The sequence below is a fragment of the Notamacropus eugenii genome, chromosome 1, assembly GCF_028372415.1.
Source record: "Notamacropus eugenii isolate mMacEug1 chromosome 1, mMacEug1.pri_v2, whole genome shotgun sequence".
In the NCBI taxonomy this organism is placed as follows: domain Eukaryota; kingdom Metazoa; phylum Chordata; class Mammalia; order Diprotodontia; family Macropodidae; genus Notamacropus; species Notamacropus eugenii.
In genome coordinates, this window is record NC_092872.1 from 893140 (window position 1) to 917434 (window position 24295).

Here is a 24295-nt window from a genome sequence, read left to right on the forward strand (position 1 = left end):
GACTGCCTTACACTCCTGGACTCTGGCTTACTCTAGCCATGGAAACTTGTACTTCAGCCCATAAAAATGTGCTTGCAGGAAATGAGCTTCTGTGGATGCCAGATGTTGAAAGTTCTGCAGACAGCAGTCGCTTCCCTCCTCCTTGAGTCCTCTCAGGAAAAAGAATGTGGCCCTTTGGGGCAGGACACAGGGAGACTTGAAGCTCTCTTTTTAGCCTGTGCAAGTTCCCCAGTTCTCTCAGTTCTTGGGGGATGGGCGTGACAAATGAGTGTAAGAGACATCCTAAAGAAACAGGGGCAAGCGTCTGGCTGTGCCCTGAGACGTACACACTACACACCTACCACTGGGCTTTGGACACACTAACATGATTGCTCATAAGGGAGACTGGACCAGAGTGTAGGTAGCTACCCCAAACTTACCTTCCCCTCTGCCCTTTCATGGACCCAGAGCTCCACTGAGGCAATGTTTGGGACAGTCACCACCTCCCCTCCCCTTCTCACCCTTACCTCCTGCCACCCCCATACTTTGAACATTCCAGCCTCCATGCTCTTGCCTCATATTCTCTTAGAATGCTTCTTTCTAAATCCTGTCCTTCTTCCAAGAGCCAACTCAAGTCTGCCCACCTCCAGAAAGTTTCTCCTGATCAATCCAGCTCACATGGCTCTGCTTCCTCTGAATCCCAGCACTTTCTCTGCACCCCACCCACTGGCCACTTAGCAAATATTACTATTTATTCCAAGTTTTGTCTTGGTTTTCTTCGTCAGTCTTGCGTCTCTGCCAGCCCACAACTTGAAGACTCTGAGCTTTTCCTTGGCTCTCACATTGTCCTCCATTTCTTCCACACAGGCTAGGAGTTTGGCCGAGGGCAGGGTCTGGCTCCTGGGTCTCTTTCCAGACTATACTCTCCCTGAGGGCAGGTCTAAGCACGCCCCTTCTCTCCCTCCCTCTCTCTTCTCGTAAGTAATCCCTCCTTGAGAATGGCCAGGGACATACTGCAAAGGATAGTTGCTGATTAAACTTGGCTTTTTCTCTCCCAACCCCCATGTAGTAAGAACATATATATATAAACACCAACATTGGCATGGCCAGAGAGAGCCTTTGTGCAGCTAGTGGAGAAGACGCCTGACCTGGTGGGGAGGATGATTCAGCTGCAGAGGCCCGGGGGCAGCTGGCCCAGGGCAAGAGCAGAGAACTTCCTGAGTCCCATTGGTCGGCATCAGAAAGCGACAGTGGCCAAGAAATTTGTGGAGAAGAAAACTTTATAAGGACAGGCAGACTGTTCCATTGTTTTATTGGAGACATAAATAAAAGAACCAAGAGGTTTCATGGTTTCAGTTTGGATTTTGTTTGTGTGTTTTTATAAAAAAAAAAAAAAGTTAATACATCAACCAGTTCCCTTACATGTTTCTTCTCTATGGAGCAATATATACAGCATTTCATATATATATATTTATATATAATATATCTTCAATAGATAACTACATTCAAGTAACAAAACATGGGATTTACAATCTCCCTCCTCAACCAGAGGAGCAGAAAATTCACACATGATTCACAGAGGAAGGTACCTAAAACCCCAACCATGCAAAATACCTGCTGCCTATGGGCACAGAAGCAGCTGGAGAAATAACTGTGATCACACTTGCATATCATGGGGGCCCAGGAGAGGGCTGAGCAGGGGCCAGGAGAAACCCTTGCCCTGTTCACCCTGGGGGACCGGTACACATAGCTAGCTAGCACTGGCGGGCTTTTGACCAAGGAGGCAGAGGGTTCAACAGAACACTCATTTCTCCAGGAGTCGCTCAAATTTTGGGTTGACAAAGGAGAAGCCGGCAAAGGCTGTCTGATCCATGGAATCGATGAGATTCTTGTCACTGAAGGAGAGGCGGGCCTTCTCGCTTAGGAACTCTCGGTCAAAATTGTTGTAGTCACCAGCTGACTTCTGTGATGGGGAGGTATGAAGGCAAGGACGTCAGAGGTCAGAGTGAGCAGGGGCAGGAACTTAGGCCAGAAGGAGGCCATATACTTGTCCCTCCCATAAGTCCCCAGCTTGACTGTGATCTTCCCCCCCATTCATATGCTTCAGGGGGAGCTCATTAAGGGAAGCTTGATTAGGGGAGGTTTGTTTTGTAGGAAGGCCCACACTTTTTGTTAATTGTTAATGAGGCACTGGGTCATGAGAGTGGTGATGCCTTTGGCTCTGAAAAGTGTACATATACTCTGAGGTGAGGTTTTGCTCTGGGGCTTGCTCTTTGGAAGAAGGTTCATGTGCCAGACGAGACTCTGGGTAGCCGCTAAGGAGACCCCCAGCTTTGAAAACCCAGATGTTGGTGCTTCTTTCTGGTAACTATGTATGTATGTGATGGTCAGACAGCTGGACCTGTCTGTTGATCTGTGGTGAATATATTGCTTATGGTCAGACAGTTGGACCTGTCTGTTGATCTGTGGTGAATGTATTGCTTATGGTCAGACAGTTGGACCTGTCTGTTGATCTGTGGTGAATGTATTGCTTATGGTCAGACAGCTGGACCTGTCTGTTGATCTGTGGTGAATGTATTGCTTATGGTCAGAGAGTCAGAAGCCCCATCTGTTGGTCTCTTTCTCTGCTTGTATTTGCTCTGTTGATATATGTGATTAAAGAAGATCATTTATCCCTCAAAAGCTGCTTTCTCTTTAGAAAAGCAGATCTAAGAACCTGTGCCAGCAGGTCATCCAGGGCACTTGCTGCTACAGGCCATGATTCTTCCTACAAGTAGTGCACAGTGGAGGGAGAAGGAAGGAGGACGCTAGGTACCTAAGAGAGTGAGTGGATATGGGAGACTAGAAAACCTCTCTAGTTTTCTGGGCCTAGCTTTTCAACAAGATGGGCTACCTCTACTCTAGACATGCTCCCTCCTTTAGTCACAGAAACCTCTAGCTGCCCTGTTAGTTCCCCACTTGTGACATCAAAGGTAGGAAGCCAGTTTCAGAGTGTGATACCGTTCCCTTTCCCATAAAATCCTTTATCTTTTCAGCATCCTTGAGAGATGCCCTCAGCATAGAACGAGAATAGATCTGGGAGTCCCATCTATTAACCCCAGAGGAGTGGTGAGAATGTGGCCCAAGTCCCAATGGTTGGCTTCTCATAGGAACATGGTGCATTCCCTCCTTTTGCCATGGCCTGAAAACCTCATACCCTAAACTCTGGTTAGAATCCTCCCCCCACCTTTAAGTCCCACTTTTGGATGTACTGGCCACCCCTTTGTGGAGGATGGCTGCCATTCTAGCTTTGGAAGTGGCAGCTGATATGCTACTTGGGCAGGGGGAGAGTGGGTACTGGATTACTGTCTTTTCATTACCCCTACTAGCTCACCCTTCTGTGCTCCCACCCTAGGGTGTCCCAAGTCAAACCACAGATGCTTCCCTTTTATGAATTAAAACATGCAACATAAAGGCCTTTTTGCCCAGAACGGCCAGTCTAATTCTTATGTGAAGCCCAAGTACTGGAACAGAGTATAACTCTAAGGCGGGTAATGAGAAGGCAACGTCACGGAACAGTCTGGATTTGATTAAGCCCCACCCTGTCTCCTGCATAGGAGAGCTAAACCTAAGTTAAATGGAATAGTAGAGAAAAGGGGAAAGGATGTATGGAAGGGGGCTCGATGGTGGTGGTGGTGGTGGTGGTTATATATCTTATATAGATATAACTCTTACAATGTATAAGGCTTTTCACGTACATTTATCCCACCTCCCCCCTGCTCGGGGAAGACTGTCAACTCTTTAAAAGGCAAAATCAGGTCTCTACATGACTTTAGATCCTTCAGGAGATTTGGCTTGAGGCTAGGCACAAAGTAGGCCCTCAATTACCAATATCTTCTAATTTAATTCAATTCAACCCACTGGCATCAACTGAGCGTCTATTATGTGCCAGGCATTGTTCCAGGTCTGGGAATATGAAGACAGAGAGAAAATAGTCCCTGACTTCATGGAGTTTACTAAGACCATGATGGGGACAGGAATCGTTTGCTCAGCTGAATGAGAGAGAACAGAGGGAGTGAGGGAGGTAAGGTCAAAGTCAGAGAAGAGAGTGGGGTGAAATGGTGAAAAGAGGAGAGGTGGTGGATGGAAGGAAGGCAGGAGAGCCTGAAGTTTGGAGATGGGTCTGGGATGGGGTGGGGAGAAAGAAAGAATATGGACCAAGCAACCATGAGGCCTTGGGACCACTTACCACTTTGGGCTTGAATGGTGGCTCCACTTCCCGCTTCTCCAGGAGAGTCCAGTTGATAGTCTTGAAGAATGCATGGACTTTGATGTTACCTGTCACCCCCAGTCTCTTAGTGGGATCCCTTTCAAACAACTGTAACCCAAAAGAATACCATGGTTATATTAGAAAGTTATACAAACACATGTTTATGTTCTGGCTCAGGAAGGATTTAAGCAAGTTGGCAGAGAACAGACCTACAAGAATGAATCACTGGTGGACTTAAGTAATGGATAGAGTGAGGATGGCATCAGAGAAGCTGGCCGTGGTCTTCCCCAACCTGGTTCTAAGTGCCCTAGCCAGAGCAGAAGCTAAGTCTGAAGGTAGATATACAGGGATGAAGATGGTCTGATAAGTGAACCAAAAAGTTCTTGGTGGGAATAAGGTCCTGTTTATTTTTCTATAATGCTTCATGGTTACAAAGTACCTTTACATCCATTATCGAAATGAGATAATCATCAAAATAATCCTATGTTTGGAATGATTATCCCCATTTTAAAGATGAGGGCAGTAAAGCCCTGAGAGAAGAAAGTAACTGCCTGTTGTATAGGGCTAGCAGACAACAGAGCTGGGGCTAGAAGAAGAGGGGAAATTTCAAAAGCATGTGGCACTCAACATGGGACATCTTGGATGATGTAATTCCCACCGCTCTGGAATATTCAGCCTTGCTTCTCTACCCGTACAAATTCTACCTTCCTTTAGGGCTCAGCTCAAGACCAGTATCCTCCAACAAGTCATCACTGACCACCCCCAGGCAAAAGTGATTTTTCTTTTCCTTTTTCTTGGTCTGGGTTCTTGAAGTCTTTATTGTCGACCTCTCTATTCAGCTCTGTTCTTAGTATTGTGAGTAATATGTGGGTGAGTCTGGTCTCCTGAGTTAGACTGTGGGTTTTCTGAGGGCAGGCACCTGTATCTGCCAGCACCTGGCACATAGGAAGTACCTGGTCACCTTGGCAATTAGAAAGATGGAGTGAGATTAAATGCAGAAGGGCTAATGTGTTGTAAAAGTGAATGAGCTCTCGACTTGGAACTGGAAACGCAATGACTCTGCTACCGATGACCTGTGTGACCTTAGGCTAGTCATTTATTTAACCTTTCAGGATCTCAGTTTCCTCATCTGTTAAAAAAAACATGATAGAGGTAGAGCTAGGTGACCTCTAAGGTTCCTTCCTGCTCAGAAGTCTATGGATCCTTCCAGATAACGCACAAAAAGTAACCCTGGTGGAGGAAGCCAACATCACTAATTCAGAGAGGCTGACTAAGCCGAGATGGCTGGCACTGGGAATGATGGGAGAGTTCTAAAGATATGTGGCTTTAGTATTATGGAATATATATATATATGTGTGTGTGTGTGTCTGTGCGCACACGTGTGTATATACATGTATTTGCATACATACACATGTACACATACTAACACACACCTATAACATGCATGTACACATATGCTATACACATGCATGCACATATACGTATACATAATATACATAGATACAAATACACACACACACATATATAAATAATAAGGGCTAACGAAGACAGACCAGGTAGCCATCCCACAGACCTGCTTTAATGAATGGACAAGAAACCCCAGCATGATTTTCTTCAGTTGAATGCTGTCGTGGAAGTGAGTCTGAGAGCTTACAAGAGGCTGTTCTCTTAAGTAGGTTAAGCCCGCCCCCTCCCCAGCACTCTTGAGAGGATTCCTTTACTCCAAAATAAACTTTCCCCTCCTTTCCCGCACCTCCTTTCCCACCCCCATCGCAGCCTCTCTTCAGCAGAGACAACAAATCCCACCAGGTCCAGCTCAGTGGCTAAGAGCTCCCCCGAGTCATGGCTCTGAGAAATGTAGCGACCGCGGGGTCACGCCTCTGGAAGGAGCCTGTGACCAGGAATAGACACTGGCCCTCAAGGGGACAATGGGAATGCAGGCCCTTGGAGAGCAGCATCTGGCAGATCCTGAGCTCCACAAAGGTCCTGTCTTCTGCCTGTCTTCATGGCCCCCCAGTGCTTAGTGAGCACAGAGCCTGGTACACAGTAGGAGTTTAATAAATGCTTACTGATTGATCTCTAGGCAGCTAAATGGCTCAGTGGTTATAGTACTAGGCCTGGAGTCAGGAAAATTTGAACTCAGATCTGGCCTCAGATCCTAGGTAAGTCACTTAATCTGTCTGCCTCAGTTTCCTTACCTGTAGAATGGGAATACTAGTCACACCTACCTCCCAGGGTTATTGGGAAGATAAAAGAGCTATCTACAAAGCATTCTGCAAACCTTAAACTGCTATACAAATGCTAGCTTTTATTAGCTGTTATCTTCCTCCACATCTTGAAATCCTTGTCTCCCCTCCCCCTGAGTTCTCCTGCCATGAGTCAGGGTCTCCATACCTTCTCCAGGATGTCTTTTGATTCCTTGGTGATCCATCGTGGGTAGTGGGGTGTGTCCACACGGATGGACTCAAAGAGCTCATCCTCATCATCCCCATGGAAGGGGGATTGCCCAATGAGCATCTCATACAGGAGGACGCCAAAGGACCACCAGTCCACTGAGAATGTATACTTCAAGCCCTGCAGGATCTGTAGGAACAAAGCGGAAGAGCTGGGGTCAGGGCAGACAGAAGCTGCCTCTGGGACGGGCACAGAATGGTGCAGGTGCTGGTGTGACTCCCTTCTATTCACAGTCATGTCCAGTTAGACTCCTTGAGTCCCTTCATGTGTTTCTTTGTGGGAAATTACTTCCTTCCACATTTGCCACCTTTGGAGATTAGGGAAGGAGCAACTGACCATTTAGTTAACATATATAAAAACATGGTACATAAAACAGGGGGTTACTTGTTACCTGGGGGTTACCCTACATAGAAGGAACACTAAGAGATCATCAGGTTCAACTTCTTCATCTGAAATAGAGGGAAACTGAGTCCCAGACAGAAAAGAGAAAAAAATGGCTCAAGGGCAACAGCCAGTTGGTGGCAGAGCTACCCACATCTCAGGACTCCTAGATCAGTAGATTTTTCTCTATGCCATCCCTCCTAAGGTCTTTTCCACTTCAGACATTTTCTTGATTGTTTTTCTACCTCCTCTGCCAAGGGATCAGAAAGCCAATCCCCCCACCTCCCAGGAGTAAATTCAAAGCACTTTCTTAAAGCCAAATTATCCATCTGGTGGGAGTAGGGAGATGGGGGAAACCGAGGCCCAGAGAGAAAGAGTTGCTCATCAAAGATTATGCAACAATCCAGGGGGCAGCAGGCCCAGGTATCCCACCAGGTGATAGTGCTGAGCCCTGGCACTGGCCATGGACAGAAGAGAGACGACCCCTTCTCCTGCTCTGGGACACTAAGTCCAAGACAGTGCCTTCCAGCATTTGGGGCTACGGATATGGAGCACAGCCTTCACTGCTATGCCACTGGTCAGAGGCTAAAATATCTGGCACTCCCCTGTGGCCCCCTGGTAACTCCCACAGGGCAGATGCTGAGAGGTCCCCAGACAGAGGAGCTCTTGGTCTTGGGGACCAAGCTTTCAATGGTTCTGGAGGTTTCCTGTCAGGGCCTCACAGGCGGGTACTGCCAGGTGATGATTGGCCTCTAGCCAAAGCTGGATGTGGAACACCACTTGTTGAACGAATTTGTGCTCTGGGTTTCACAGGGTGGGGTGCCCTCCTGGGCTGGGGAAGGAAGGCCTACTGCCCAGGTCCATTCTTACCTCAGGAGCGATGTAGTCTGGGGTACCACAGAATGTGCTGGCCCTGTTCTCCCCCACCACGTTCTCTTTGCACATCCCAAAATCAGCGATCTTAATGTGGCCTTCTTTATCCAACATCACATTGTCCAGTTTGAGGTCCCTGTGGGACCGTAAGATAAGTCAGTCTGGTAAGTCAGTCTGATACAGCAGAGGAGACCTGAAGGTGAGTCCTCCAGCTTCCAAGATGTCTAGCACTTAGGGTGTCCTCCTCTCAAACAGGGCATTAGAGGTCAAGAAGAGATGGACAGTCAGACAGAGACAGACCAACCCAGATACAGACAGACATGGGGGTACGGAGGAAACAAAAGGGAGCTTTCCTTAAGGGGGGTGTTATGGATCAATGGAGGGGGAGGAGGGAGGGAGAGACAGAGACTCTTCTCCATGGAGCTGAGACAAGAGGGGTTCCCATGGCCCCCTAAGATGAAGAGTGCTTCAATGGGTCCCTAATGGGCTCTCCTTCCTTTACCTTTCTCCCTACCTCAAGGAGAACTGCCTTTGGTCCTTAGGAAAGATCTCTCCATCAGCTCTGCTGAACCTGGCCTGTCTGCCCTGTCTGCCCTTTCTGCCCTGGCTTCAGCTCACCTCAGTGGGTATTTATTAGGCACCTATGGCACTCCAAGCTGGAGGGACTGTAACATCTGGCTAGGAAGGGTCTCTGTTCTTGGAGCTCTCTGGTGCCTTGCATCCCCAGCCCCCACCCCCTGGCCACTTCCAGCCCATGACTCACCTGTAAATGATGCCTTTGCTGTGTAGGAACTGTAAACCACACAGGATCTCAGCGCTGTAAAACCTGTCCAAGGGAGGCAGAGAGGGGAAGGAGAACTGGTCACTGCCAGGGAAGGTGGGGAGGACAAGGTGGGAGGTCAAGACTACTGGGGGAGTTTAGGGTCTTGGTAGAAGAGAGAAGCATGGTTCAGGGCATGCAGGGGGTTAAGGCCATCGAGGAATAAGGGATTGCTATAAGAGAGTTGACTGCTGGAGTCAGAGGGTATCAGGACTATTTTGGTGTAGAGGGTTAGGGTCACGATGAGGTAGGACAGATGTTTGGCCAGTGGGCGGCTGAAAGCTACAGTGGGGTTTAGGCTCATCAGGAAAGTTCAGGGACATGGAGGGGGTGGTTTAGTCCATAAGGAAGTATTTGGCCACTAATGTTAAGCTCTTTGGGGTGGAGGGTGAGGGCAGGGTGGTGGTGGAATAGGGTCATTGCAAAGGTGTTAGGGCCATGGAGGAAGTTAGTATTATTGGAAGAGGATTACAGCTATGAGGAGACGGGGCCATCAGAAAGTGTCAGATCCCCTTTATTTGGGGTTTTGGTCATGGAGCAGGGGAATTAGGTTCATGACAGGAACTGACCATAAGCAGTGGGCTCTAGCCCCACACAATCAAATAGGGCAGTGTCAAAAGAAGCAATGCTAATAGGTATCAGAGATTTAAAGCCAAGGGGAGAGCATTAAGTTTATAGAGGATGTTAGGACTGAAAAGCAGGTTAGAGCTCTGTCAGGTGTCATGGGATCATCCTCTGGGATGGGGTAGGGGCTAGCGGAAAGGTTTGCCTCTTCTGCCCTTCTGGCCCTTTTTTCATTCTAGAACCCATTCCTCCTCCCTTTCTCACTACCAGGCCAACTAAAGACCATGGGAAGAAAGTGAGGCTTGAATTCATACAGTAGCAAGGGCCAGTTTTTATGGGAGTCACAACTCAGCCTGTGCTCCGAGATCATGCTGGGCTAAGGGCCAATCTTATACCTAAACTCTCTTTCCCCAAAAGAACATTGCCTAGGAGCTTCCTAAATCACTCCAACTAAGACAGATGACTTTTTTTCCCTCTCCTAAGACCATCTGGGTGACAGAGTTCCTCCAAAGCACAGCCTGCTCAAGCTCAGTGCCAAAGAATCAAGCCCGAGACAAAGGGCAGGAGTCAAAAGCCCAACCTCAAGTTTCAACTTGGCACCAGCTCAACATATGACCGTGTCATCAAATACCACCACTTATGTGGACGTGCTTTATAAATGTAAGGTGCCATTGTTGTCTCTCGGAGCCTCCTTCTCCTCTGTAAAAAGGGGATAATAGTCTCTGACTTGACCCTCTTGTGTGAGGATCCAATAGGAGAATGAACATGCACGTAAGAAATCATTATCATTCCTCTACATGGCCAGAGAAGAAATGGGACATTAGAGCAGGAAAATCTGGGATTCTAAGATCAGGTCATCCAAGCTCCCAACCCCTGACATTTTATAGATGAGGAAACTAAGGCCAGAATGGGAAGGAACTCCTGAAGGTGGCAGTTCATTTGTGACAAGGTTGGGTCCTGGACTCTTTTCCAATTTACTCCAGCTTCTAATAGGGGATGATCTGAAGGGTACAAGAATGCTCTACCTCTTGCAAATCTTTCTTCCAATAGCCTGGATCCCTGGGGCTCAGACCAGGGGTAAGGACGGCTTCCCAGGAGAGAAAAGGGGGGGAATGGATAAGGATCCAGGGGTCACTACAATGCCTTCCACTATGTTGGGAGAATCTCTGGCCCAGCTAGCCCATCACTCACGTGGCTCGATACAGGTCAAAGCGCCCCTTATCCTGGATGTGAAACATCAGATCTCCTCCATTGAGGAATTCCATCACAAAGAACAGGTGATCCTGGCCAGGAGAAGGGAAGGGTGGTGAGCATAGGGGCCACAGCCCTGCTTATGGGGAGAGGTAGGTAGATCCCCTACAGAGTACCCCTGTGGGCACCACTCTGTTGATGCCGGACACGTCAATTCAACAAGCATTTATTATTCACCAACTATGTGCCAGGCACTGGAGATAAAAGAAAAAAGAAACAGCCCCTTCCCCTCAGAAGCTTATGATCCACGGGGCAGAAAAGGAGGGGAATGAGGGGATCCAACAATCAAGGAGATAATTTGCAGATCTCAACATGCTGTGTATGGGGTGTCCAAAAGTCTTAGTGCAGTCTTCAGCTATTAAAGCTTAAAGCTTCACTGAGACTTTCGGGACACCTCGTGTAAGTAAGTGGTCCCTCCTCCTCCTCCTCCTATTACTATGACCACTGCAACCACTGCTACTGCTACAGTAAGTGTATGATAACTAGAGGTGAGAGAGAATGTCACCCACTAAGGGGCCTGAGAAAGGCTCCCTGGAGGAGCTGGCACCCAAGAGAAGCCTTGAAAAAAGCTAAAGAGCAGAGGAAGGAAGGAGACCAAGAAGGCGGCAATGACCAGCCAAGTTTGGGGAATAGCCAGTCTGGTGGGTACGAGAAGGAAAGAAATATGAAAGTAAGGCTGGACTGTGCCAGGCTGGGAAGGGACTTAAATGCCAGGAACAGGAGCTTATATTTTATCCAAGACGAAATAGGGAATCCCTCAGAGAAGCGTGTGCTGGAGCCAGCTTGAACAGGAACTGACTTCAACTTTCAACGTGAGCACTGACATCTCAGAAACCAGCAAACTCCAAACCAGGGGTGGATTTATTGTTTTGTTGACTGTCAAGACGTAACAGTGGTGGGGAAAACGTTACTAATGCTGATTAAACTCAAATGTGCACATGCATATATTGCCCACACCATCACCCCACCTCCAGAGAGCTGGTAGTTAAACATTTGCCAGCACAGCTCTGGAACCGTGGAAGCTTTCTGAATTGAAAAGTGATGTGGTTAGACCTGGGCTTTAGGGGGATATTTTGCAGGTGTGTGGATGGTTTAGAGAAGGGAAAGACAACATAGGTCAGGTGACAGAGAAGGAAGGACATCTACCCCTAACTTCAGAAATCCCTGGTTCTGAGATGTCACATCCCTGAGGGGCAGACATGGCTCTGAGCATGGGGATCATCCAGGCTAAGTCAAGGGGATGGGACACATGTCTGGGGAAAGTACCTTGGTTTGGAAAGTACAGTAAAGGTGCGTCAGGAATGGGTTCTCCCAGGCGAGGGCCAGCACTCGCTTCTCCACCATAGTGCACTCCACATCGTCATCTATCAGAACGACATCTTTCTTCAGAGCCTTCACTGCAAAGAACTCACCCTTTCCCTTCAGCTCAGCCAGCAGTACCTGAGACACCATGGAAAAAAGGTAAGGAACTGAAGCAGGACAGAGGAGGCGGAAGAGCCCGAACCAACAGTCTGAGCGATTTCCCCTTGGTCCCAAAGGATGGTTGTGCAGTAGACACTTCTGCTCCAGGTCCCCCCCTCCCACAGCCTGGTACCTTCCGAGACACCCACCCATGTCTGACCCACCTCCCCAGCAACACACATGCATAATGCTTCATGCCACAGCTGTGTAGATCTGAAAAAAACTGTGTAAATCAAATCTTATTTTCCCACGGCCTTCCTTTGTTTTCTGAGGAGACGCATTTCTAACGGATCTTCAGTAGTTCCCATGTGTTTTAGGACCCTAAATGAGCCCAATTTCTCACAAACTCTCTACTGCAACTAAGACTGAGAAGATGCCCCCCTGCGAGTTGTCTCTGCCAGCTCCCCCTTTTCTGTAATCCTCATTCAAACTCTAACTCATCTTCTCAGTGACCCTAGAATTAGCTAATCTAATCTAATGACACTCCATATAGAGCCAGGAGACCTTGCTCCACTCCCAAGGAGCAGCTGCAGATTGTAACCAGGTTACCAACATTCAGCTCCTGGCTTTGTAGTTTACACCTCTTTGGGACATCATTGGATGAAATGATCTCTAAGTTCCCTCCCAGCACTGGAAGAGGTCTCTCACCTTCCCAAAGCTGCCCTTGCCCAGGACTTTGTGGAATGTGAAGTTGTCGATGTTGAACTTGGAGAGGGTGCTGCCTTCCCAGATCCTCCCATAGGTCCCATTATCTGTGGGAACAGAAAGTAAATACTTCAGATCAAGACCTTGAACCACACTCCAACATCCACCCACATTTTCCTTGGTTCAGAGGGGCAGGGAGGGACTTTTAGGAAGGTGCCCCTGACCAAGACTGGCTGCTCCCCAGAGGACTGGGGGTGGTGGTGCAGAAGGGAGACACTGAGGATCAGCTCAGTGAGTGAGGATCAACTCCATTGGGTCCACACAGGGAGATATAGAAAGGTCCAGAACAGAACTCTAGCATCCTTAGTCACAGCTGAAGACTGTATCCATTGACACCTTCAGCTGACCAGTTCAAATACACACTGTCCTCCACTATATATACTATACCACCTTATCCTGTCATATCCTGACAACCCTCAGACTCAACACCTGATGACCTCTCCAAATCTATATCCTTACTTCCTATTTCAATGTTGTGGAAATTGGCTAGAGGAGGTCCTACAACTGCTGACTACAAATCCATGTAGCTGGTCCTTCCTACGATGACATGGCCCTCTTTTCATTCCTTGCTGATTGATCCTTCCTTTGTACGCTTTATTTCTTCTCCTCCTGTTCCTTCATCAATCTTTGTCCCTTCTTTCTCTTCCCTGTTCTGTATCTAATGGGTCCTTTTCCATTTTCCATCGCTTACAAATACACACAGGTCCCTACCCTCCATCTTAAATCTTCACTCGGTCTCTGCCATCCTCTTAAACTCTCATTCAGTATCTCTCATCCCTTTCTAGCTGAGCCCCTAAAAAGAGCAATCTGCTCTCACTGTCTCCACTGCCTCACCAACCACTCCCTTCTTAATGTTTCACAATCTGACTTGGAGCCCACTACTCTCTCCAAGGTTCCCGACAATCTCTTAGCCTGCATTTCTGAATCCTTCCTTTCCTTCAAGGTTCAGCCCAGGAAATGCTCCTTCTATGAAGCTTTTCTTCATTGCCCCAACAATGACTTCTCCCTCCTCAAATTGCCTTGTATCTATTTATTGGTACATACATGTACCACTACATTATACACACATGTACATGTATGTTGTATACTTCAAGAAGAATATCAGTTTCTCAAGGGCAGGAACTGTTTCTTTTTTTTGCCTTTGCATCCCCAGTACGTTGCACTCAGTAGGTGCTCAGCAAACGTTAGCTGAATTGAATTCCATGTTCTGAAATCTCACCTGCCAAATCTTCTCCAGAGGGACCTGCTTTCTTCTCAAAGCCCTGGTAGATGCCAAAGCTTTCTGTAGAACCTGTGTCTGACTTCCTGGAAGATTTCTGAAGAAAGGAAGCAAAGAGAAGGGGATCTGCAGTCAGAGCCGGCTCCACAGTACCAAGAGAGGAGGCAGCTGGAAGGGGAAGCTGGAGTCTGGTCCCCCACAATCCTGACTCCATTACTAAGACAACTTCCCAGGGCTGGTGATGGGGGAACCCCTGTTAGTTCAATGACACAGGTTTACTCTATTTTATTCAATGCATGGCTGAAAAGCCTTCATCAAATTCCATTTTCCCATTGATATTCTGTTTTTCTTGGGATATGTTCATTTCACTTCTGGTGGATCCTATGTAGCCTCCTAACATTTCAGCTTGAAGTTTCTGAGCACTTTTCCCACCACCCTGCAAGGTTCTTCTTTTAAGTCTAAGTTAGCCCGAAATAAAATAAATAAATAAATGAAAATAAAAGCCCTATAATGTTTTGGGGAATCAAGAAACCTGTAGTCCTAAATGAACGTGAATTATCTTTTCCCCACCAAATCCTAAATTTTCTAGCCTGCAAATTGGGCTTGGGATTTTTTTATTGGTCCTTATCCAATCAATGCTGGCTAGAGCCTCCCCTGGTCCTAGCAGTAAGACCCCTCCGCAGCCCACCTCCCCTAGCCTGGGGGCTGATGTGTTTCCCTCCATACCAGGCTGACTTGGTTTAATGCTTCAGCTAACAGCTTCTGGTTGATGCCGCATAAATTTGCCACTTTATCCTGACACTTATGATGTACATTCATCCCACAGTCTAGAGGAGAGAGAAAATAGAGGTATTGGGAATCTCCCCGGAATCCCATCAGCGTCTTCATGCTGCAGACCCAGGGCCCCAGAAGGATCTAGGTGGGGCAGCAGGCAGAGGGCGGACTTGGTAGTTCAGGTCTAGCCTCGGATACTTATGAGCTGTGTGATGCTGAGCAGATCACTGAACCTCTGTCTACCTCAGTGTCCTGAGCTGTGAACTGGAGGGGTAGAGTGGTGAGTCTCAAAGAGGTAAACATTTAAAGTTCTTAGCACAGTACAAGGCACATTGGCTGGCTTGCTTCCTTCCTCCCTTCCTTCCTTCCTCCCTCCCTCCCTCCTTCCCTCCTTTCCTTCCTTCCTTCCTTCCTCCCTTCCTTCCTTCCTTCCTTCCTTCCTTCCTTCCTTCCTTCCTTCCTTCCTTCCTTCCTTCCTTCCTTCCCTCCTTCCTCCCTTCCTTCCTTCCTCCATCCCTCCCTCCTTTCCTTCCTTCCTTCCTTTCTTCCTCCCTCCCTCCCTCCTTTCCTTCCTTCCTTCCTCCCTCCCTCCTTTCCTTCCTTCCTTCCTCCCTCCCTCCTTTCCTTCCTTCTTTCCTTCCTCCCTCCCTCCCTCCCTCCTTCCCTCCCTCCCTCCTTTCAGACATAAGATTTCAGGTGAGAAATTTACATCCACCCTGACTTGTATCCAAGAGGTGTAATAAAAAGACACTGTAATAGCTAGCACTTCTATAGAACTGTAGGATTTACAAAGCTCCTTCCATAAGTTATGCTATTTGATCCTCACAAGAACCCAGTGAAGAAGGTGCCATTATTAGCCCCTTCTTATAGATGAGGACAATGAAGGTGAGAAGGGTTAAGTATCTGGGGCAAGATTTGAACTCCAGGCTTTCTGACTCAAAGGCCAGCACTCTATCCACTGCATGACCTAGGCGGAAAAAGCCCCAGGCTGGAACACTAAAGAGTAAAGCCACCCCCTTCCTTCTGGACACAGAGACACCACATCTCTACCAACTCCCCACTATCTCCTCAGCCCTCAATGTACATGACCCCCAAGGCACTGCCGTTGAAAAGCTCTTCTCTTGCTTTGGCTTTCAGTTTCTTTCACTTCCATGGCTTCAACCACTGCCTCAGTAGATGAGTCCCACCCTGCCCCCAACACCCCTTTTCACCATGAGGCCCCTGCTGTTGGCCACCGTGCCTGTGCACCAGCCAATGATCTGGTCGATGCAAGATCCCCAATCAAGACTTCCAATCAGTGGGTACAGCCCTGACCTCTCTTTCTGAGCACTAGATTTGCATCTCCCATTACCTCTAAGATAGCTCCACCTGGATGTCCCCTGGGCAGAAGGACAGGCTTGGGCCTCCAAGTTTGGAACTGTGGCTACTCATCCCCAAAAGCTCCCTTAGGTCCCCTCTCCCTGTCTCGTTCCTTCCATCTTCCCTCACTCAACCCCCCCACCCCCCGGGCATTCCTTCCTGCCCACAAACCTTCACACTTTAATCCCTGCTTCACCAGCCCCCAGAGCAGGCTCCCACAGTGGTCACAGAAGGTGGGGCTCATGTAGTTGTACACCTTGAAGCGATGCGGCATGTCTATGTTGAAGCGCTCCTTCTGGAACTGGGGAGAGTATAAGGAACACACCATGAGCTCCTGCCACCTCCCCCACCCCCTATCCTTGCCATCCAGCCCTCTGACAGCCAGACTGAAGTCTAGAGTCACAAACTGTCAGGACAGTCAGAGGGCTTAAAGGCTGCCCAATCCATGCCATTTCAGAGGTGAATCCAGACCCAGAGGGAAGGATTGTGCCTCAGATCACAGGCAAGGATGGCTCTGGGAGCCAGGAGTGGGAGGAAGCCCAGAGGAGCCCCAAACCTTCTAGGGATTTCCTTATGTCAGCTGTACTCCCTCCTGCCAAAGGGCATCCCTCCTGAGAAGTTACAGGAAGAGCCAGTCCCTCGCTAGGAGGGGCACAGAGTTTCCCTGCAACGAAGGCCTCAGATGGAGACACCAAGCACCATTCAGAGCCTTCCCTACTGCAGCTGCTTTGAAGAAATACTGAGCAATATGTGGCTGCCAACCACACACGCGGAATGGCTTCTTATTCACCTGAAAACAACCCCGTGCCCTCCAATTCCTACAAAAGTCCCCCCAAAGGGTTCTGCGGCCCCTCCCTAGCAGTTTCACTCACTCTCACTATGATGTCCCTAGTGTGCCCCCCTCTCCTCCACATGATGCCCCTGCCCTGGGCCTGTCACCCTGAAGGTCCCACCCTGCCCCCAACACCCCATCTCACCATGGTATCCCTGCTATTGGCCGCTGTGCCCGTGCACCGGCCGATGATCTTGTCGATGCATTTCTTGTGGATCGCCGCATTACATTCTTGGGGAGGCAAAGGCAGGGTAGAGGGGTGGGAAAGATGCAGGGCAGGGGGCAGAGACTGTGAGCAGGCGCCCGACACTGCCCAGCCCCCAGACACAAAGCTTCCCGTTCTCCTGGCCTGCCCGAGTAGCCTCCCACACCATCAGGGAGGCATCTGGCCCAAAGGACTGATTCTTTTCCCCTCCCCACCTCCTGCCTGCCTGGCTACCATAAGCCCTAAGGGAAGGGGGGAAGTGGAGGGAGGAAGAAACGATGACCAGAGAGGGGGCACAAAGGGGATGGGGAGGCCATGGAGGGATCCAGAGAGAGGGGGACCTGGTGGATGGAAGGCACCATCTAGGAGTCCAGGGAGAATGAGACCTGGGAAGGTGTTAGGGAACACCCAGGAGGGTGGTTGGGGGGGGCTCTCTGGGGGAACGGACACCCTGGGGGAGGGGTAGTACAGAAGGGCTACTGGACAGAAGTAGCCTTTCTTTCTCCTTGGGACAGGGCTAAAGCAACTCCCTCCATGGTTTTCAAACTCACACATTTGTACACTGGCAAACACATTTACATGTGTGTACACAAATGTACCAGAGACACACATACACATACATTGACATACACACCCATGCTCATACTTACGTCTGCACTTATAGCCTTGCTTGTTAAGGCCCCTGAAAAACCGAGTCAGAGAGACCAGGTGAGGCACGACCTTCCTCCCAGTTCCCCAGACTTCTCAAGGCAGCCCCTGGCCTACCCTTCCCAGCTCTCCCCCAACCCCTCCCCCACTCTGAGAGCCCCTGGAACCTTCCCCGCCCCTCACCAAACAAAGTCCTTGCAGACCGAGCAGAAGGTGGGCTGCCCAAAGAAGGTGGCAATGAACTCGTGGTTCTTGATGTAATGGATCTTGGCCTGCTTGATGGCCCCCCGCCTGTTCATGGTGGGAAATTTACCCTCATCCTCCGTCCTCAGGGACTGCTTGCAGTCTGGAGAAGAGACCAGAAGGGTCAGTCTCACCTTAGCCTGGAGATTCCAGAGTCATGAAATCATACCCACTGGAGCCTGGAAAGGCACTCAGAGCACTTAAATGTCATGTCAGAAGCCAGGAGGAGAAGGGACTTATCCAAGGTCACACAGTGAGTGAGTAGTAAGGCCAGGACGAGTCCTGTTTTCTGAATAGGAAATGGGAGGTGAGGGGGGCAGAGAGAGTCAGCCTCAGGAGGTACTGGGGGGAGGGGAGGGGGAAGAAAGTCCCCTTGGGTAATCCATAGTAGGCAATAGCAACTAGTTCCCCAAAGTCTTCTGCTCCACCCCCTCTGAACCAAACTTGAGGAGGAAACAGCGTGCTCTGTCCTGCTAGAGAGCTAGAACCACTCATGGACAAAGCCTAGTGAGTCTGGGAGGCGACAGTCTGAACCCGTGTTTGTCATTTCCCTCAGTCTATCTTCTACCTCTTCCTGTTGCTACAGGATAGGCATGCATGTCCACTCCCCCACCCCACCCCATTTCCAGCAGGGCCCAGGTACACAATGGGAGGCCCTGGTTAACCATCCCTTACCTGTATCTTCCAGGAAATACTGGACAGACATGAGTACCTTGGCCTGAGGTTGCAGGTCCAGCTGAGGAGATAAGGCGTGTCCATGAGGAGAGGGGAGGAGTTCCCAGAGCCAGCCCGCCCCCGGGCCCTCAGGCCTCCATCCCTTGGCCTCGGTCTCCATCTAAGAACTGCATTACTAGTCATACCCAATCACCCATCAGGCTCCCTCTCATCCCATCCCCTCAATCTGCAGCCCCACCAAACATCTTCATCCATTTGGATGTAGAGGAAAGGGACTTTGAAGTGAGAGCCAGGGTCCCCATCCCCCATGAAGTATTGTTGCATTTGGGGAACTGAAAGGTTCTAACCCCAGCCAAGGCCCAGGGACAGAATGAGAAAGAAGGGAAACTCCCCACCCCACTCCCGCCCCCACCTAACAGCTGCTCTGATGAGGGGAAGAGCCCAGATGGGAGGCAGGGGGTCCTGCAGAGAGAAGGCCACCCAACCTAGAACATCGCAAACACACTCTGGAAGGCAGGGACCTTGGAAAGGGTGCACACATCCTTCAGCTCACACATTCAAACAAAGCGACAGACAAAGGAGCTCACCTCTTCCAGGGAGACTTCCCTTCCTGCCTCTACTGCACTCCTCAGCCCTGCTGACCCAGTCTGGACTAGAGAATTTGGCACCTACAGGTCAGTGGTTCCTCATTATTCACTAACTGTTTGTTTGCCCCAGATGACTGGGAGTCCCCTTCTTCTACAGTCTTTTTGTCCACTATGGCAACCAGAAGTAGGTGCAGAAAGAAAATTCCCCGGAAGAATTCAGGACTCTGCCCTCAGCCCTGATGAAGGGAGAGGTCAGCAGGGGCTCTGTCTCACATCTGCCCCTTCCTCTGTTCTAGCTTGTCTGAAGTAAGTCTTACTGGGGGCAGAGGAATGGACAGTTATAAAGCCTTTTCCTGTTGAGACATCTCTGCTTGCGGGGAGCAAAGCCCAGGGACTTTCTGTGGGTCCTATCAGCTACAATATGCATCTATGCTCACACAGATACAAAGGCATGTAGATACCTATGGATCACACACACACACATACACACACACGGAGTAAGATCACAGATCTAGAGATGAAAAGTACCTCAGAAGTCATCTTGCCCACCCTTTTCATTTTTACAGGTAAAGAAACTGAGGCCCATAGAGGGTCAGCAATTTGCCCAAGGACACAAAGGGATCATGGATTTAGAGCTGGAAAGGACCTCAGAGGTCAACTAGTCTAACCCTCTCAATTTACAGATGAGGAAACTGAGACTGACTTATCCAAGGTCATACAGGCAAGGCAGAATTGGAATCCGGATCCTCTGATTCCCAAACCAGCATTCTAAATAAAATAATACAGAAATGCACAGAGACAGCTCAAATGTTCACACATACACACACACACTCATTCATGGGTTTGCACACAGAGTGCCCAACCCTGATGATTCCATCACCCCTGAGTTCACCCCCTCACCCAGAATTCCGCTTTGCCGCTGTTCTTCTTGCACCTCTCAGCCAGCACAGACACGCCCACAGTCACTTCTGACAGGGGTTCCTCAGCTGCCTTCATCAAGACAATCTGGATGACCCGTCCCTCGTAGATGTGGGCATCGAATGTTGATGCCCAATCTGGGTACATCGTGGGCTTCTTCTGAACCAGCGTCTTCCCTCTCTCTAAGGTCCACATAGTTGGCGGTGAGGTGGGGAGACACAGGATGAACACATCTTCAAGCACTGCCCCCTCCCAGAAAAGTATCTCTCCACCAGCTAGCTCTTGCTAACTCACTCTGGCCACATCTAATTATCCACCAGGGACGACCTGCAAACTTCATTAGAAGCAAGATCTCCACCATTGCCCAGCCCCACCCCAGCAGCTACCAGGAAGCATGGGAGGCTCAAAGGGAAGGGGCCTGGTAAACGAAGGGCAGTCTGTGAGCCCCTGCAGGTTCATTGATCCTGAACTGTCCCTTCCTTCTGGCCCACCCTGTCTCCCAGGCCTGAGAATTCTGAGGCAGCAAGGTTGGCCTAGATGCCCTACCTATTCACTTCCACCTCCAGGACCTTGTGATTGTGAGGCCCCTCCTCCGGCAGCTAAGTCTCAGGAAGGGCTACCTCTTACCTGTGGTCAGTGATTCTTTCATCTTGACAGCACAGAATGGTTGACAGTTTTCCTCAGGAGACTGCAGGGATCCAAGCTCATAGGAATTGAAGGAGATGCGTAGGAATGGGGCCATGGCTGAGCACCCCAGTCACACACCTGTTAGGGAAAGAGTAAGATTTGCTTTCGGGGGCAAGAATAGAAGGGAAGAGTATTTATGGCTGAGAAGAAGGACGAAAGGAAACAATGAGTGGTGTAATGGAAAAAGCCTTACACCTGAAGATCTGGATTCTAATTCTAGCTCTGACATAACCGGCTGTGGGACCTAGAGGAAATCACTCAAAGGAACAATTATAAAGATACTTTGGGCACTGTTTTGTTTAATATTTTCCTTTTTTAGAAATGAGGAAATTAAGGCTCAGAGAGTGATGAACATAGAAGCTGAGCTGAAATTTGAACCTGTCATCTGACCCCCAGTTCTCTTCTAGTTCTACAATGTCACACTGCCTCCCTCTTTTCCCATCTGTAAAATGAGGGGTTTGAATAACCGGTCTCTCAGGCAGTCCTCTAGCTCTGAAATTCAATAATTCTAAGGCCAAAAGCAGTCCCAGCACAGTAGACAGAGCTCCAGCTTTGGGTCCAGGGCCTGGGTCAGGCCCTGGCTAGCTGTGATTATAATCCAGAAACAGCTTCCCCAGACTTGGGGTAAAATAAAAACAGTAATACTTGTACAGCTGACTTCCTAGAGATGTTGTGGAGAAAGCAACTTTAGAGCCTTGAAGGGCTCCACAAACGTCAGCTATTACTATTTTTATCATCAGTGCCATCTCACTGAGTCAGGAAATGGTGAAGATGCTGGTCCTGACAGAAGGCCGAGGTGGGGGGAGCAAGGGCAAAGGGGAGGAGAGGAGCTGATCCATGACCACTGGCGGGAAGGCAGACATCATGGAGGCATACAACTGGGAAATACTGTGCTTCGGCAAGGCCCAGGGAGCACTTGGAATACTGGGAGGGCTCCCTTAAATGAATCAACTCAATGCTCAAAGTGACAGCCCTCTGACAAGGAGACAGCCATGGGGAAGGTCTGATGCTTCCTGCCTTCTCTCACATCTGTGTTACCTTGGGCAAATCACTGAATTTCTCTTTGCCTGTTTCTTGCTGTTCAAAATAAAGGGAATGGGCTAGATGATCTCTTAAGTTTCTTTCTAAATCTTAGCTCCTGTAATCCTATGGAAGACCCAACAGCCCCTGAGAAAGTTTAAGAAGGTTTGAGAGAGGACTCTAAGCTAGGAAACTCAGGGCAGGTCATGAGGGTGGCTTCAAGACCAAGAATGGGGAGATGGAATCATGTTCTCTTTGGCTGGTGTAGCAGAGACCTAAGCACCAGGCTGGTCTCCCCATCTGAGAGATAGAAATAACAGTAAGAGCCTCGGACCCACTCATCCATCCTCACTCTGTACTTCCCAAAGTCTTCTCGTATCCACAGCATGCATATCAATGGGACAGGTCTAGAGGACTTATGAGGTCCCTTCCTACTCAACATTTTCACAAGAGCCCACGACAGAAGGAAGCCAGGGATGATTATCCCCATTTCACAGAATGAAGGTTCAGAGAAAGTCACCCAGCCAGTTAGTGGCAGGCCCAGGACTAGAACCTAGACTTTGGAAACTAGTTCTTTCCAGTTTGGGCTGCTTACAACCCTGTTCCCTTACTACCACTCCTACCAAGTCATATTATATAGTCCCTTGTCCCTTTGACAGTTACACAGTATAAATAGAGATGGGTGGGGAGAAGCATGTACATAGCACCTCGTCCATGCCAGGAATACTGCTAAGCACTTTCCAGATATTCTTATTTGATTCTCATGACAACCTTGTTGTCTGAGAGCAGATTCAAATTCACATCTTTCTGATTCCAAGCCCAGTACTGGACCCACTGAACCACTTTGCTGCCCAGCTGATAAATGAGGTAACTTAGCAAATAGTGGGTGAGTTTGAGATTCCTGCTTCTAGGATGCTTGGCTATTTCCTCATAGGAAAGGACATTGGACTTCATTAGAAATCCGTAGCTGTGATTATACTCCAGTCTTGGATAAATGAGGGGGTGAGGGTGGAAGGGGAATGGGGTGGAACTGGCTCAAAGTAACCTCATTGTCTAGAAAGAATCTATCAAATCTACAATAAACTCAATGGGAGGACCAAGGGCTCTTCCCTCAGGAAAGAACCAAGCCAAAGGCTCCCTTGACCAAGACTTCGAGGTCAGGGAAGCAAAGGAAACCTAGCCTTGGACCTTCTAGGGCAGGGATTCTTCAACTTCTTTTGTGTCATGGACCCCTTTGGCAGTTTGACAAAGCCTATAGATAACTTCTCAGAATAATGCTTTATAAATAACTGAAAGAAATGCACAATTCCAGTCAGAGGTCAGTGAAAATAAAGATGTAATTCTTTTCCTATTCAAGTCACAGATCCCTTGAAATCTATACATGGACCCTCGTTTAAGAATTCCTGATACATATTGGACATTTCACCTCTGGGGGTAGCAGTCAGGTTTGGAGCACCTCCAGTTCTCTTCCCTGGCTTCTGACCACTCATCTCCTGGGACAATTATGGTAGAAAGGATTTGGAAGCCAGAGGGCTGGGAGATGAAAGGAGTTTGGGGGACAGCAGGGAACCTCGGGACTCCTAAGGATCTGGGGAATGTAAGGGACCAGTGTGGGCTCTGGGGAGATCATGACTTGGAGGGTCCAATGAAGGGTTGTCTTGGGAAGCTGAGACTGGGTTTGAAGAAGTATGGCACTGATGGATAGGCTTGGGAGGTTAGTGGGTCAGTTTAGTCAGGGACAGGTGACAAAGATGGGGTTGCTAATCTTGAAAAGAGATCATGGATCAGCAATACAGGGGCCCCCAATCCTAGAAGAGAAACAAGAGAGACGTGAAAGAGGGTGATGGCATGGTGTTGGGGCTGGAGGATAAGACTATAATCAACCCTCAGTGGTGTTTCTTACTGGATTGGTTTCCTTGTCCCCCTCCCCCTAATATGATCCAGGACAGACCTCTCTTCACCACGCAGCCCACCTGTCTTCAGAGAAGACTAATTATTTCAATTAAACTTTGCCTGGGATATTACTTTCAAATCTCAACATAAAGTTCTTTGGTTTATCCAGGTGACCTTCCCCCAAACATCAGGTAGCCTCAAATTGCAGATACTCAGGAGAGCTTTGAAGACAATGTTCCAAGGGCAGTTATTTCATAAGTGGGCATTTCTTCCAGTTAACTCAACGCTAGCCCCTTCATACCTCAACAGGCAATTTTATGAGCTGCCATGGTCAAAAAAATCTTCCTTCCCTGGTGCCTCTTGGCACTTAGCTAGGCTCACACACAGTCCTTCACTGGGCCCATCCCCAAAGCTTTTCCAGTTTGGTAGGACCTGTCAGGGCTTGCCCTCTGCTGGCATAGTCTTTGAGAAGCCAAGGTCGCCTCGAGGCCACAAAGA

At 48.9% G+C, this 24295-nt stretch overlaps 1 protein-coding gene across 4 annotated transcripts in view; it reads right to left on the minus strand.

Moving 5' to 3' along the window:
- Positions 1 to 1274: 1274 nt before the first annotated feature.
- The window catches only part of PRKCD (protein kinase C delta), a 55994-nt gene continuing 32973 nt past the window's right edge, over positions 1275 to 24295 (minus strand). For all 4 annotated transcript variants that reach the window (XM_072649520.1, XM_072649528.1, XM_072649535.1 and 1 more), the window contains 17 exons: positions 20825 to 20962; positions 20180 to 20379; positions 18693 to 18753; positions 17958 to 18120; positions 17777 to 17808; positions 17067 to 17152; positions 16261 to 16390; positions 14683 to 14783; positions 13957 to 14053; positions 12681 to 12784; positions 11838 to 12011; positions 10512 to 10603; positions 8700 to 8762; positions 7934 to 8072; positions 6623 to 6811; positions 4208 to 4336; positions 1275 to 1942 (listed from right to left, as the gene is read on the minus strand). In XM_072649520.1, the coding sequence (XP_072505621.1) occupies positions 1784 to 1942; positions 4208 to 4336; positions 6623 to 6811; positions 7934 to 8072; positions 8700 to 8762; positions 10512 to 10603; positions 11838 to 12011; positions 12681 to 12784; positions 13957 to 14053; positions 14683 to 14783; positions 16261 to 16390; positions 17067 to 17152; positions 17777 to 17808; positions 17958 to 18120; positions 18693 to 18753; positions 20180 to 20379; positions 20825 to 20939 (2034 nt within the window). In that variant the 5' untranslated portion in view covers positions 20940 to 20962 and the 3' untranslated portion in view covers positions 1275 to 1783. The remainder of the gene's footprint in view (positions 1943 to 4207; positions 4337 to 6622; positions 6812 to 7933; positions 8073 to 8699; positions 8763 to 10511; positions 10604 to 11837; positions 12012 to 12680; positions 12785 to 13956; positions 14054 to 14682; positions 14784 to 16260; positions 16391 to 17066; positions 17153 to 17776; positions 17809 to 17957; positions 18121 to 18692; positions 18754 to 20179; positions 20380 to 20824; positions 20963 to 24295) is intronic.